At 41.3% G+C, this 15,574-nt stretch overlaps 1 protein-coding gene across 1 annotated transcript; it reads right to left on the bottom strand.

Moving 5' to 3' along the window:
• Positions 1 to 2,321: 2,321 nt before the first annotated feature.
• Positions 2,322 to 8,973, bottom strand: LOC124039569. Its single transcript, XM_046355677.1, has 5 exons — positions 8,817 to 8,973; positions 7,324 to 7,367; positions 6,569 to 6,739; positions 6,127 to 6,203; positions 2,322 to 5,292 (listed from the first exon to the last, which is right to left on the bottom strand). Exons 1-5 carry the CDS (start codon positions 8,884 to 8,886, stop codon positions 5,034 to 5,036), a joined length of 621 nt encoding a protein of 206 aa, XP_046211633.1. The 5' UTR covers positions 8,887 to 8,973; the 3' UTR covers positions 2,322 to 5,033.
• Between the last annotated feature and the right edge of the window lie 6,601 nt (positions 8,974 to 15,574).

Below are 15,574 nucleotides of genomic sequence, written 5' to 3'. Positions count from 1 at the left end.
TTGTTTTAACTATCCGATTTAGTTAATAACCATTGTATCGTGACATCACCGAGCTGTTGATATTGGTAGAACAGTTTCCCCCGGGATCAGAGTTTCTTTGTATTCTCCATAGTAGTAGCAGGATTCCGTCTCCAACCTCTAATAGACAAATTGCACTTTTCTCATCGTTTAAGTGTTTTGTTCATTTGTTTGTGTGTGTTTTGTTTGTTTCATTTATTTAAATCTAGTGCCATTGGATGAATGCGTCACGACATGTGACTATTAGACACTGACATACAGATGTAAAGACAGATCTGTTTCAAATCCATTGTTTATAAGTAATAATTACAAGTCCAACACAAGATATTCAACATACAATGAAAGATGAAGCTTTTACGTCTTTATGTGACAATGCGGTCTTCTATGGCTCTGATTGGTTGCCTCTATAACAATAGGGATGCAGCAGAGTATCTATGTTCCCTGTGGTGATGGTGGGTGTCATTTGTTCCGACAGTCTTCCAGCTGTTTAGAATCTAGATTATAATGGGGATTATCCAGCATTAAGTGTGTTTGAGAATAAGAAGGGAATCTCCTCAGGAGAGATTAAGTGGAAAGGTCATGTATGTTCACCCTCTCTGAACTCCACAGAACCACACTTTCTGAACTCCACAGAACCACACTTTCTGAACTCCACAGAACCACACTTTCTGAACTCCACAGAACCACACTTTCTGAACTCCACAGAACCACACTTTCTGAACTCCACAGAACCACGCTTTCTGAACTCCACAGAACCACACTTTCTGAACTCCACAGAACCACACTTTCTGAACTCCACAGAATCACACTTTCTGAACTTTCTTGTTTTCCGACATCTAACAGCTACAGTAAATATGGATATATGGTTGTTCTCTGTTCTGTCGGTTGGTTTGACTTCAGTATGTTTTGTTTGTAACATGTTTGTACGTAACACTTGGACATCTAACCCTAGGTTATAAGGGAATTGAGTATATTTATAGTAGCAGTTGTTATCATAATCATGCATGAACAATAAGCAATACGTTGAACTTTTCAGTGATCATGTTTTTACTACAACTACAATAATTACAGACATAACACTTCTATTATGTCATTTTCAAAGTTTACTGTATTTTCTGCTGAAATCATAACCAGGTACCATAGAATTCCCACCAACTGCCATTGTAACCATGTACTTAATATGTAATAATAATAAAATGTTATTGCATTGCGTTTGTGGTTCTTTGTCATTGTGTTATGTAACATCAATATGATGTTATGATCTTGGTGCACCTCTCTTTAACACTGCAGTCTTATTCACGTTAAACCTCATCCACATACCTTCTTCTATCCCTGTTCCCTCCAGTGGAAGGACTCTTTCTGTTCCCTGTCCAGTCCTGTCAGGTCCTTATGGCAGTAGATTAACAGTATCTGTGTATATGTTGCCTGTGGTGTGTGTCAGCTTGGCCTGGGTTCACCATGGACACAATCCCCCTTCCGTGTGTGTGTGGCGGTGTGCTGTCAGCTTGGCCTGGGGTCTGTGACACGAGTCCCCCTCCGGCAGGACAAGAGGCCTCTCCACAGGGTCAGCTGCTGGCCCTAAAGACGCCCAGTCACCCGTGACTTAATGCCCCCGGGCGCTATTGTCCCCAGGGCCTGTTGCTTTTACAGACCCATTCACTCAATTGCCCCCAAGAGGAGGGGCACAAGGCCTGGCGACTTGCCTTCTGCTGGGGCAGCATCAACAGTACAGACAAACGCGCACGCAAATATCCACTAGATCAATCTGTTTCTTGTCTGGGCAGGACTTGAGCTATTGTTGCTTTCAGATGGTCTGGACTGGCTTGAGACATGTCAAAGGCTTACTGCCTCTTAATTGGTTGTTGGCATCAGCCTGTAAAGCCTTGTGTTTACTGAGTGTATTGTTTTGGTCCTGCACAGGGCACTCCTTATTGACTTAGCTTGGTCACACGTGCACCTGTTCGGTATCAGCACAGACATGTGTACTATACAGACGTGTGTACTATATGGTGTATTGACAGGAATCTATTTCGGTAGTACTGTAGCACATCAATCAATGGGTAAAGCATTTATTGATTTTAGGGAAGTATGTTTTACTTCAAATATATATACTGTTCCAAGTCATTATGTTGTACAGTGCTCAAACTTTGCTGTGTGAATTGGTGTTCAATACAGAAAGGGTCCCTCCCCCTCCCGTATTTCCCCTACACACACACACACACACACACACACACACACACACACACACACACACACACACACACACACACACACACACACACACACACACACACACACACACACACACACACACACACACACACACACACACACACACACACACACACACACACACACACACACACACACACACACACACACACACACACACACACACACACACTGCCACTGCCAGCCTTTGTGTATGCCAGACAGCAGATGGCAGCCATTATAGCACTGACAGGGCAGTCATCTGGCAGGCACCCTGTTGGTGTCCTGCTGAACACACAGCACCACTGAGGGGATGAGACACTTTAGGCGGGAAAACCAAATTGTGTGTGTGTGTGTTTTGGTCCCTTTCTGCTGTAAATAGGTCCTAGGTCTCCAGTTCTCCTGTGTATGTTAGTGCTGTGAGGTTAAACAGGCTCACTAATGAACAGTGGTACCTAACTGGTATACTAGAGGAGCCTGCTGCCTGACTACACTTTTAGCAACAAACAACAGATTCACAATGAGGGGTGATACAATACATTGGACTGTGTGGTTTGCGTTTCTTTCTGGGTGTATCTGAGGTGTAACGTGTGTGTGTGTGTGTTTTTAGTCAAGGTTTCCTGGTTGAATGGGCATGGAAGACAGTGTATGAGGGGTACAGACTGTGTTCACTGGGGGTGGGGCAGGGCTCAGAACTCTCCTGCATAGCATCTGCTGCTCCACAGGTGAGGAGGGGAAATAACAGGTGTCAGGCAGGTGAACCCCCCCCCCCCTCTACACACACACCAGCCCTCTGGGCCTCTAACCTCTATGAGAGTAGGGCCTCTGTCACTCTGTGTGTAGCTGTCACTGTCCCCACTGGATGTCAACCACAATAATCCACATAGCAAGGCTTTATTCCAGGAGTTAGAGAGAGGCAGAGTGTGACCCTGGATTAGAGATAATTAAAGCACTGATTGAATGAATGAATGGATGAAGGAGAGTAGAGAGAGGAGAGGCCAGTCAGAGGGGGAAAGCTGCTCCTCTCTCAGAGGCGCTAAGCCTTTCTCAGCAGATGGCTGTGGCGGCCAGGACTCCAGCATCAAACATCCTATATCACATACTAAGAAATCAGGAAGATGTGAGAGGGAACACCAAGATGTTGGAAAACTGTTCAGACACTATTTCTGCTTCCATCTCAACAACACAGAGGTTCAGACTGACCATGCAACTTGTCATAAATTACAGGACGGCTTTTGGGTTTGGTGTTTAAAAAATAAAAAGCTTACCTTTTTAACCAGCATTCCCCGTAGTTCGCATTACTGCTTGCTAGCGCCATAATCCCACATATCAGGCGGGGATATGGTCCTTGTTAGAATAGATCTGATCTAAGTTTATCAATGGACACATCACTGGGCTGGTGGATGTGGTGTCTAAATCTAATAGAGGTCAAGGTTAGGATTAGGATTAGAGAGTTGGAGCTTTAGTCCTTCCAAAGGATACATTCCACAGCGTTGCCCTTTCAAAGGATACATTCTACAGTGTACTCCAGTCGTGGCCATGCTGGGAGGTACCACTGAAGACTGTGTGGAGCCCAGAGAGAGAGAGCTGTTTTACCATTGCCTTGGCAACCTTCACAATAATGATGCCATTTCCTTTGGCAGTGCCTTTCAACACGCCTCAATCACACATCCTCTCACTTCGCAGGGCTTTTTTCAGCTCCGTTGAATGGAAGAGTCTTTCCGTGGTAAATGCTGTAGTGGAATATGTTACTAACTAGAATTAAGGGATATCAGCCGCAAGTATGGGTTTGATTATTTTTTATGAAAAATACATTCTTGGCTGATGTTGGGTTTAACACAAATTAAATTGAACAATTTATAGTCAAAAGGAAATATATCAATGACTTAGTGCTGCTCTGGAACGTCGTAGTTGCAGAGAATACAGCCTAATATGGATGACAACATGGAACAGAAAGCTCAAGCAGACTCATGGAACAGAAAGCTCAGGCAGACTCATGGAACAGAAAGCTCAGGCAGACTCATGGAACAGAAAGCTCAGGCAGACTCATGGAACAGAAAGCTCAGGCAGACTCATGGAACAGAAAGCTCAAGCAGACTCATGGAACAGAACGCTCAGGCAGACTCATGGAACAGAAAGCTCAAGCAGACTCATGGAACAGAAAGCTCAAGCAGACTCATGGAACAGAAAGCTCAAGCAGACTCATGGAACAGAAAGCTCAAGCAGACTCATGGAACAGAAAGCTCAAGCAGACTCATGGAACAGAACGCTCAGGCAGACTCATGGAACAGAAAGCTCAAGCAGACTCATGGAACAGAAAGCTCAAGCATCTCATGGAACAGAAAGCTCAGGCAGACTCATGGAACAGAAAGCTCAGGCAGACTCATGGAACAGAAAGCTCAAGCAGACTCATGGAACATTATTTGGCTGAAGTAAACACAGTTAGCTTCATAAAATATAGTCATAAATCTGATCCCGCTATTCAACCCTTCAATTTACGGCTTGCTTAATGTCACATCTTAATCCCGGAAAATGTCTATAGGGTACACCATTGATATTTCTTAAACACTTTACAGAGGAGGCAGGGAAGTAGTTACCCTCACTCCAGCTCTCCAATGATGCAGCCAGCAGTTCAGTCATAGACTAGCATTAGTGATGTAACTATGGCAACCCTACCTGGCCCCATTGGGGGTGGGCACAAAATGTAGTCACTTTTCGCTATACCCAATCTCCTCCTCTCTCCTCCCTCCTTTCCCCTCTTGTGCCTGTTTCTCTCCCCACACACCACCGTCCATCGTAGCATCTTAGTCGGCCATGTAGCCCGTGTTGCTGGACCCATGACAATCACTCCTCCGACGGTGCTTGGATAGGATCCTGTGGAGGAAGCTTGGGGAGCTGTGTGCCTGTGGCTGGGGTTGGGGCAAGGGCTGGGGCAGCCTGTTAGGGAGAGAGATCTGGGACTTCAGTATCAGGATGGGGCCCTCTCTCTCCCCCTCGGCCCCCTCAGGCCCCCCTCCTGCCGCTGCTCTGCTGGCTCTGCGGAGGGCCTGCAGCCTGAGTGCGCTGAAGAACAAAGAAGACACAACAAACACAAAGGACATGTTTATTCCCGCTGACCCAAATTCCAGCGCTCAGCGCAGACAAGACAAGCGCAGGGCTGTTCAGGGGGCTCGCTCTGGTGTGTGTGTGTGTGTGTGTGTGTGTGTGTGTGTGTGTGTGTGTGTGTGTGTGTGTGTGTGTGTGTGTGTGTGTGTGTGTGTGTGTGTGTGTGTGTGTGTGTGTGTGTGTGTGTGTGTGTGTGTGCGTGTGCAGGCTGTTGCAGCTCAAGGAGCTACGTTCACCTCTACACACATTAGGAGGGGCCTAAGTCACACGGCACAACTAAGATGTATAATCTTGGATCATCTCTAAAACAACATCCAACTACTGTTTACATTTCCACGTTCACTGAGGGCACTTCAGTCAGATTATACAGACAGTTCTGTTCCACTGTTTGACATTATGAAACACAATATTTTTTGAGGGAAAGAGGGAGCCCTCATCTACTCCCCTGAACACAGGTCTGTGACTGTGAGCCCCCACTGTGGTCCAGTGTGTGAGGGAGCAGCAGTGCAGTGAGTGGGAATTGATCAGGGAGGGAGGGGTGGGGGGGTGTAATCTGTGTGCTTTGTCAACTAATGAGGGATGAGAGGGGCCACCTGTTCAGGGTGCGCTGGGCGGAGGGGAACTGGAGGAGGTGGAGGCAGTGAGGGGTGTGTGTGTGTGGGGAGCAGCTGCTGGGGTGTGTGTATGAGTTGTGTACATGCACTTGTGGAGGGGGGTTTGATTGAGGATAGTGTGTTTGTGTCTTTCTGAGTGTGTATCTGTGTTTGTGTGTTTTGGGCGCGCTGCTCTCACCCAGTACCACCTGCATACGTGGCCGGAGCTGAACCCCGTCTCGCTAAGCGGTGGACGTCTTTAGCTGGCTCATCGTCCTAACAACACAGAGGTGTGTCAATGACAGGGTGGGAATACTGCTGGGACTGTTCTGTATTGCTATCCCTCTGTCCTGTCAAAAACTCAGGTATGCTATTCTAACCAGACATACTTTTCTGTAAATCAGCAGAGCTATACTTTATGAATAGTAGGGGTGGGCAATCTTATATTTGCGAGCAGTGCAAGGGCATACGAGGAGTGTATGCAGGCTTTTGTTCCAGCCAAGCACCAACATGATTGATTTAACTAATCAAAATCTTGATTGATGACTATAAATAGAATAGAGTAGAAATAGAGCCTTGTTACACTAAGAGATGGAATGTTGCTTTTGCCTAGCATAAGATAATTTCCACTAGCCACTAACCTGGTGGCTCAGCTCCACAACATGCGAGGCCGGGAAGTATCCCTGCTGTCCGTTTTGCAGCCGCCCAAACCACCGGGCCTCATCATCTTTACACAGAACCAGGATGAACTCCCCCCGGGTCAGCGCCAGCTCATCTGGCCAGTGGGGCTTGTAGCTGCGCTTTACCATCATCTAGTGGATTAATCGAGAAATGCAACTTCAATACATTTTATATGTAACAAGACAGATGCAGTATTTGAGCACATGCAGCAGTGTTCCATATGTCTGTCACCGTATATGCTTGTCTCTGCAGTAAGTTTATATCATATAACATGACATGTCCAATCCATTGTTTCATTCCTTTACCGCAGCTGATTCACATTGAGTCTATGCCTGAATGAATGAAGAGGATTAGGTGGCTGGCTAAAACTCTATGGATTACCTGGCTCACAGTTAAAAAGAAACCCAATCACCTGCTGTTCTCCATGATCTGTTCTCTTTAGTCTCATGGTAATGAATGACATAACAGACAGCATCTAATTTGAACTAACTAATGCAATTGTCTCTACAGACAAGTGTAGCTGGAGACACAAAAACAATCTACATTAGATGTCTCATGCTTTTGCATGAACAGAATCCAGGGGATATGAGGGTGAATTGCGGAGCAAATCTACCAATTGTATCAACAAGTTGAATTCATCCAAGCATATTTTCATTCAACATAGTTAATAAATATTGATGATCTGAGAGTGAGCATTAACAGGAAAATAACTTGCCTGGTCAACCTCTGCCTGTCTGAATTGGCATCGTCCACGGTGAACTGGTAAACAAGGAGAGATGAATCAGCAAAAAATAGCTCCCATCACAAAGAACTATAGCAAAGCATCAGGGAAGGAAAAGTTGGTGGAAAAAAGAACAACATGATTCTAGATGTATTTCAGTCTGCCATCAATACCCAGGACCATACAGTCTGCCATCAATACCCAGGACCATACAGTCTGCCATCAATGCCCAGGACCATACAGTCTGCCATCAATGCCCAGGACCATACAGTCTGCCATCAATACCCAGGACCATACAGTCTGCCATCAATACCCAGGACCATACAGTCTGCCATCAATACCCAGGACCATACAGTCTGCCATCAATGCCCAGGACCATACAGTCTGCCATCAATACCCAGGACCATACAGTCTGCCATCAATACCCAGGACCATACAGTCTGCCATCAATACCCAGGACCATACAGTCTGCCATCAATACCCAGGACCATACAGTCTGCCATCAATACCCAGGACCATACAGTCTGCCATCAATACCCAGGACCATACAGTCTGCCATCAATACCCAGGACCATACAGTCTGCCATCAATACCCAGGACAGGACCATACAGTCTGCCATCAATACCCAGGACCATACAGTCTGCCATCAATGCCCAGGACCATACAGTCTGCCATCAATGCCCAGGACCATACAGTCTGCCATCAATGCCCAGGACCATACAGTCTGCCATCAATGCCCAGGACCATACAGTCTGCCATCAATGCCCAGGACCATACAGTCTGCCATCAATGCCCAGGACCATACAGTCTGCCATCAATGCCCAGGACCATACAGTCTGCCATCAATACCCAGGACCATACAGTCTGCCATCAATACCCAGGACCATACAGTCTGCCATCAATACCCAGGACCATACAGTATGCAAAATAAACAACTGCAGGATACATTACAAATCAAATGGAATGGAATTTTAATCATCATTGAAAAGTAAATATCATGAATCTTAATAATTACAATAATGTGCTAATAATTACAATAATGTGCTAATAATTACAATAATGTGCTGCACACACACAAGTTAAGCACCACACTTTCAAAATAAGATGGCAGTTTTGAAACTGCAGTAACAGTGCAGTAACAGTGCAGTAACAGTGCAGTAACAGTGCAGTAACAGTGCAGTAACAGTGCAGTAACAGTGCAGTAACAGTGCAGTAACAGTGCAGTAACAGTGCAGTAACAGTGCAGTAACAGTGCAGTAACTACAGTCAACTGTGGTACTTTGGATGCAGTAATTGCAGCATCTTTTTTTCGGAAGGGTGTATTTCCTTGCCAAGCTTCTCCCATCTAGCCCACTGCAGATACACACATACATATAAAGATATATACACACACACACACACACATATCTATATCTATATCTATATCTATATCTATATCTATATATGCATATTGATGTAAGCATTAACTTGCTACTGTGCTACTCACCTTGTGGGGAGAGGACAGTAGTAAAGACTTCAAAGTGCTCATTCTGCTGCCTGTAGATGTTGCTCTGCATGCTGACTGAATGACTTAGGACCTAAGTCATACACACTGACTAACTGACTATGTACAACTAGGCAGTTATGCACTGATGTGTCTGCACCCTCTCTCTGCCTTAAATAAACCAGGTGACTAATCCACTGCAGCACTTACTGGAACAGACATACACACACCCCCAGCGTAAGCATATATCCAGAAACACAAACAAAGTGAAGCAGAGACAAACACACACACATACGCTATATCATTCAAGCAAATTGTGACTGGCAGATTTATTCGGGCATTATCTCCATCTAGTTTTCTTCACTTTGGTGCCATTTTCACAAGCATGTGGCATATTTTCGCGACTCTAAGCAAAGAAATCTAAACAGACCATCAAAATGACACCTTTTTGAAAACTCTAAGCACACTTTCAATTGACTGAGAACAACAAACTAATTCACAAAGTCACTTGTTCGCTGCACCAAATCACTCTTCCAATTTAGATACATATTCCAATATAAGTATCTGCTTTTTAAAAGGCAGTATTCACTTACTTTTGATACGATTTTATTGTAATTTGTTAACAATACAATGAACAATCACTTCATCAATCTGCTCAAAACTGATAACTACTGCACCAAAATGATGTAGTGCCTAGGTCATATACTCCGAGTGTACAAAACGTTAGAGACACCTGCTCTTTCCATGACAGACTGACCAGGTGAATCCAGGTGATAGTTACACTACATGGCCAAAACTACGTGGACACCTGCTCGTCGAACATCTCATTCCAAAATCATGTGCATTAATATGGAGCTGGTCCCCTCTTTGCTGATATGACAGCCTCCACTCTTCTGGGAAGAGATTCCACTAGATGTTGGAACATTGCTGCAGGGACTTGCTTCCATTCAGCCACAAGAGCAATAGTGAGGTCGGGTACTTATGTTGGGCGATTGGGCCTGGCTCGCAGTCAGTCGGCAGTCCAATTCATTCCAAAGGTGTTCGATGGGGTTGAGGTCAGGGCTCTGTACAGGCCAGTCAAGTCCACACCGACCTCGACAAATAATTTCTTTATGGACCTCGCTTTGTGCATGGGGGCATTGTCATGCTGAAACAGGAAAGGGCCTTCCCCAAGCTGTTGCCACAAAGTTGGAAGCACAGAATTGTCTAGAATGTCATTGTATGCTGTAGCATTAAGATTTCCCTTCACTGGAACTAAGGGGCCTGAATCATAAAAAACAGCCCCAGACTATTATTCCTCCTCCCCCAAACATTACAGTTGGTCCCCTGCATTGGGGCAGGTCTTCCGGAATCCGCCAAACTCGTCCTTCTGACTGCTAGATGGTGAAGCGTGATTCATCACACCAGAGAATGTGTCTCCACTGCTCCAGAGTCCAATGGTGGCAAGCTTTACACCACTCCAGCTGACGCTTGGCATTGCGCATGGTGATTTTAGTCTAGGCTGCTTGGCCATGGAAACCCATTTCGTGAAGCTCCCGACGAACAGCCCTTGTGCCGATGTTGCTTCCAGAGGCAGTTTGGAACTCGGTAGTGAGTGTTGCAACCGAGGACAGACCATTTTTTACACGATATGTGCTTCAGCACTCTGCAATGCCGTTCTGTGAGCTTGTGTGGCCTACCACTTCGCGGCTGAACCGTTGTTGCTCCTAGACGTTTCCACTTCACAATAACAGCACTTACAGTTGACCAGGGCAATTTTTTACTAACTGACTTTTTGACACATGGCATCCTATGACGGTGCCACGTTGAAAGTCACTGAGCTCTTCAGTACAGGCCATTCTACTGCCAATGTTTGTCTATGGAGATTGCATGGCTGTGTGCTCGATTTTATACACCTGTCAGCAATGGGTGTGGCTGAAGAAGCCAAAATCCACCAAATTGATGGCCATGTAGTGTATGATCCCTTATTGATGTCACTTGTTAAATCCACTTCAATCAGTGTAGATGAAGGGAAGGAGACAGGTTAAATCATTATTTTTAAACCTTGGGGTTCTTGGTCACCTCCCTGAACAAGGAACTTTTCCTGCAATTGCCCAGTTTGGCCGGGTGGCCAGCTCTTGGAAGAGTTTTGGTGGTTCCAAACTCCTTCCGTTTAAGAATGATGGAGGTTACTGTGTTCTTCGGGACCTTTAATGCTGCAGACATTTTTTGGTACCCTTCCCCAGATCTGTGCCTCGACACAGTCCAGTCTCGGAGCTCAACGGACAATTCCTCTGACATGCACTGTCAACTGTGGGACCTTATATAGACAGGTGTGTCTTTCCAAATCATGTCCAATCAATTGAATTTATCACAGGTGGACTCCAATCAATTGAATGCATCACATGTGGACTCCAAGTTGTAGAAACATCTCAAAGATGATTAATGGAAACAGGATGCACCTGAGCTCAATTTCGAGTCTCATAGCAAAGGGTCTGAATATCTATGTAAAAAAGGTATTTTGACATTTTTTTTAAATACATTTGCTAACATTTCTAAAAACTTTTTTTGGCTTTGTCATATGGGATATTGGTTGTAGATTGATGAGGAAAACATTTAATGTAATCAATTTTAGGATACGGCTGTAACGTAACAAAATGGATAAAAAGTCCAGGTCTGAATACTTTCCGAATGCTTTACAGAAATAACTGTTTTGAAAAAGTCTACCTTGTATTTTTTGCTATTAGATGAAATGTTAGTTAAAATGGTATTCATATCACTATCTGATGTATTGGGGACTAAACTAAATGTTCTCATGGTATTTCACAGAAAACTTTGTTTTTGCATGAATGACTCACGGGTGAAAGATATGTGAAACCCCAATGAATGCACAGTCTAAGGATCTGAACATAAGATTGGAGGCATTACAAGTGTTATCTGTTTAGAATTTGTACTAAGAGTTTTGAAAATATACCACGTACATCTGAAAAATGTGCCAAGGAGATATATGCCATTTAGGAGATGTCCAAAGTGACTTTCAATCATCTGTGTATACATTATAGTTCTTAACAACATTATAGTTCTTAACAACATTATAGTTCTTAACAACATTATAGTTCTTAACTACATTATAGTTCTTAACAACATTATAGTTCTTAACAACATTATAGTTCTTAACAACATTATAGTTCTTAACTACATTATAGTTCTTAACAACATTATAGTTCTTAACAACATTATAGTTCTTAACTACATTATAGTTCTTAACAACATTATAGTTCTTAACAACATTATAGTTCTTAACAACTTTATAGTTCTTAACAACATTATAGTTCTTAACAACATTATAGTTCTTAACAACATTATAGTTCTTAACAACTTATTATAGTTCTTAACAACAACATTATAGTTCTTAACAACATTATAGTTCTTAACAACATTATAGTTCTTAACAACATTATAGTTCTTAACAACATTATAGTTCTTAACAACATTATAGTTCTTAACAACATTATAGTTCTTAACAACATTATAGTTCTTAACAACATTATAGTTCTTAACAACATTATAGTTCTTAACAACATTATAGTTCTTAACAACATTATAGTTCTTAACTACATTATAGTTCTTAACAACATTATAGTTCTTAACAACATTATAGTTCTTAACAACTTAACTACATTATAGTTCTTAACAACATTATAGTTCTTAACAACATTATAGTTCTTAACAACATTATAGTTCTTAACAACATTATAGTTCTTAACAACATTATAGTTCTTAACTACATTATAGTTCTTAACAACATTATAGTTCTTAACAACATTATAGTTCTTAACAACATTATAGTTCTTAACTACATTATAGTTCTTAACAACATTATAGTTCTTAACAACATTATAGTTCTTAACTACATTATAGTTCTTAACAACATTATAGTTCTTAACACTTAACAACATTATAGTTCTTAACAACATTATAACATTATAGTTATACAACATTATAGTTCTTAACAACATTATAGTTCTTAACTACATTATAGTTCTTAACAACATTATAGTTCTTAACAACATTATAGTTCTTAACAACATTATAGTTCTTAACAACATTATAGTTCTTAACAACATTATAGTTCTTAACAACATTATAGTTCTTAACAACATTATAGTTCTTAACAACATTATAGTTCTTAACATAGTTCTTACTTATTATAGTTCTTAACAACATTATAGTTCTTAACTACATTATAGTTCTTAACAACATTATAGTTCTTAACAACATTATAGTTCTTAACAACATTATAGTTCTTAACTACATTATAGTTCTTAACAACATTATAGTTCTTAACTACATTATAGTTCTTAACAACATTATAGTTCTTAACTACATTATTCTTAACACAACATTATAGTTCTTAACTAACTTAACAACATTATAGTTCTTAACTACATTATAGTTCTTAACAACATTATAGTTCTTAACTACATTATAGTTCTTAACAACATTATAGTTCTTAACAACATTATAGTTCTTGACAACATTATAGTTCTTGACTGCATTACGGTTCTTGACTACATGATGGTGCTTGACTGCATTACGGTTCTTGACAACATTATAGTTCTTAACTACATTATAGTTCTTAACAACATTATAGTTCTTAACAACATTATAGTTCTTAACTACATTATAGTTCTTAACAACATTATAGTTCTTAACTACATTATAGTTCTTAACAACATTATAGTTCTTAACTACATTATAGTTCTTAACAACATTATAGTTCTTAACAACATTATAGTTCTTAACTATATTATAGTTCTTAACAACATTATAGTTCTTAACTACATTATAGTTCTTAACTACATTATAGTTCTTAACAACATTATAGTTCTTGACAACATTATAGTTCTTAACTACATTATAGTTCTTGACAACATTATAGTTCTTGACTGCATTACGGTTCTTGACTACATGATGGTGCTTGACTGCATTACGGTTCTTGACTACATTATAGTTCTTAACTACATTATAGTTCTTAACAACATTATAGTTCTTAACTACATTATAGTTCTTAACTACATTATAGTTCTTAACTACATTATAGTTCTTAACATTATAGTTCTTAACAACATTATAGTTCTTGACAACATTATAGTTCTTGACTGCATTACGTTCTTGACTACATGATGGTGCTTGACTGCATTACGGTTCTTGACTACATTATAGTTCTTAACAACATTATAGTTCTTAACTACATTATAGTTCTTGACAACATTATAGTTCTTGACTGCATTACGGTTCTTGACTACATGATGGTGCTTGACTGCATTACGGTTCTTAACTACATTATAGTTCTTAACAACATTATAGTTCTTGACAACATTATAGTTCTTAACTACATTATAGTTCTTGACAACATTATAGTTCTTGACTGCATTACGGTTCTTGACTACATGATGGTGCTTGACTGCATTATGGTGCTTGACTACATTAGGGTGCTTGACTGCATTATGGTGCTTGACTACATTATAGTTCTTAACAACATTATAGTTCTTAACTACATTATAGTTCTTGACAACATTATAGTTCTTGACTGCATTACGGTTCTTGACTACATGATGGTGCTTGACTGCATTACGGTTCTTAACTACATTATAGTTCTTAACAACATTATAGTTCTTGACAACATTATAGTTCTTAACTACATTATAGTTCTTGACAACATTATAGTTCTTGACTGCATTACGGTTCTTGACTACATGATGGTGCTTGACTGCATTATGGTGCTTGACTACATTAGGGTGCTTGACTGCATTATGGTGCTTGACTACATTATGGTGCTTGACTACATTAGGGTGCTTGACTGCATTATGGTGCTTGACTACATTATGGTGCTTGACTGCATTATGGTGCTTGACTACATTATGGTGCTTGACTACATTAGGGTGCTTGACTGCATTATGTTGCTTGACTGCATTATGGTGCTTGACTGCATTATGGTGCTTGACTACATTAGGGTGCTTGACTGCATTATGGTGCTTGACTGCATTATGGTGCTTGACTGCATTATGGTGCTTGACTGCATTATGGTGCTTGACTACATTATGGTGCTTGACTGCATTATGGTGCTTGACTGCATTATGGTGCTTGACTGCATTATGGTGCTTGACTGCATTATGGTGCTTGACTGCATTATGGTGCTTGACTACATTATGGTGCTTGACTGCATTAGGGTGCTTGACTACATTAGGGTGCTTGACTGCATTATGGTGCTTGACTACATTATGGTGCTTGACTACATTATGGTGCTTGACTACATTATGGTTCTTGACTGCATTATGGTGCTTGACTGCATTATGGTGCTTGACTGCATTATGGTGCTTGACTGCATTATGGTGCTTGACTACATTATGGTGCTTGACTGCATTATGGTGCTTGACTGCATTATGGTGCTTGACTACATTAGGGTGCTTGACTGCATTATGGTGCTTGACTGCATTATGGTGCTTGACTACATTAGGGTGCTTGACTGCATTATGGTGCTTGACTGCATTATGGTGCTTGACTACATTATGGTGCTTGACTGCATTATGGTGCTTGACTGAATTATGGTGCTTGACTGCATTATGGTGCTTGACTGCATTATGGTGCTTGACTACATTATGGTGCTTGACTACATTATGGTGCTTGACTACATTATGGTGCTTGACTGCATTATGGTACTTGACTGCATTATGGTGCTTGACTACATTATGGTGCTTGACTACATTATGGTGCTTGAC

Source organism: Oncorhynchus gorbuscha, linkage group LG07 (assembly GCF_021184085.1).
Source record: "Oncorhynchus gorbuscha isolate QuinsamMale2020 ecotype Even-year linkage group LG07, OgorEven_v1.0, whole genome shotgun sequence".
NCBI classification, from domain to species: domain Eukaryota; kingdom Metazoa; phylum Chordata; class Actinopteri; order Salmoniformes; family Salmonidae; genus Oncorhynchus; species Oncorhynchus gorbuscha.
Note: the sequence above shows the minus strand (reverse complement) of the source record. Positions and strands in the feature narration are given on the sequence as shown.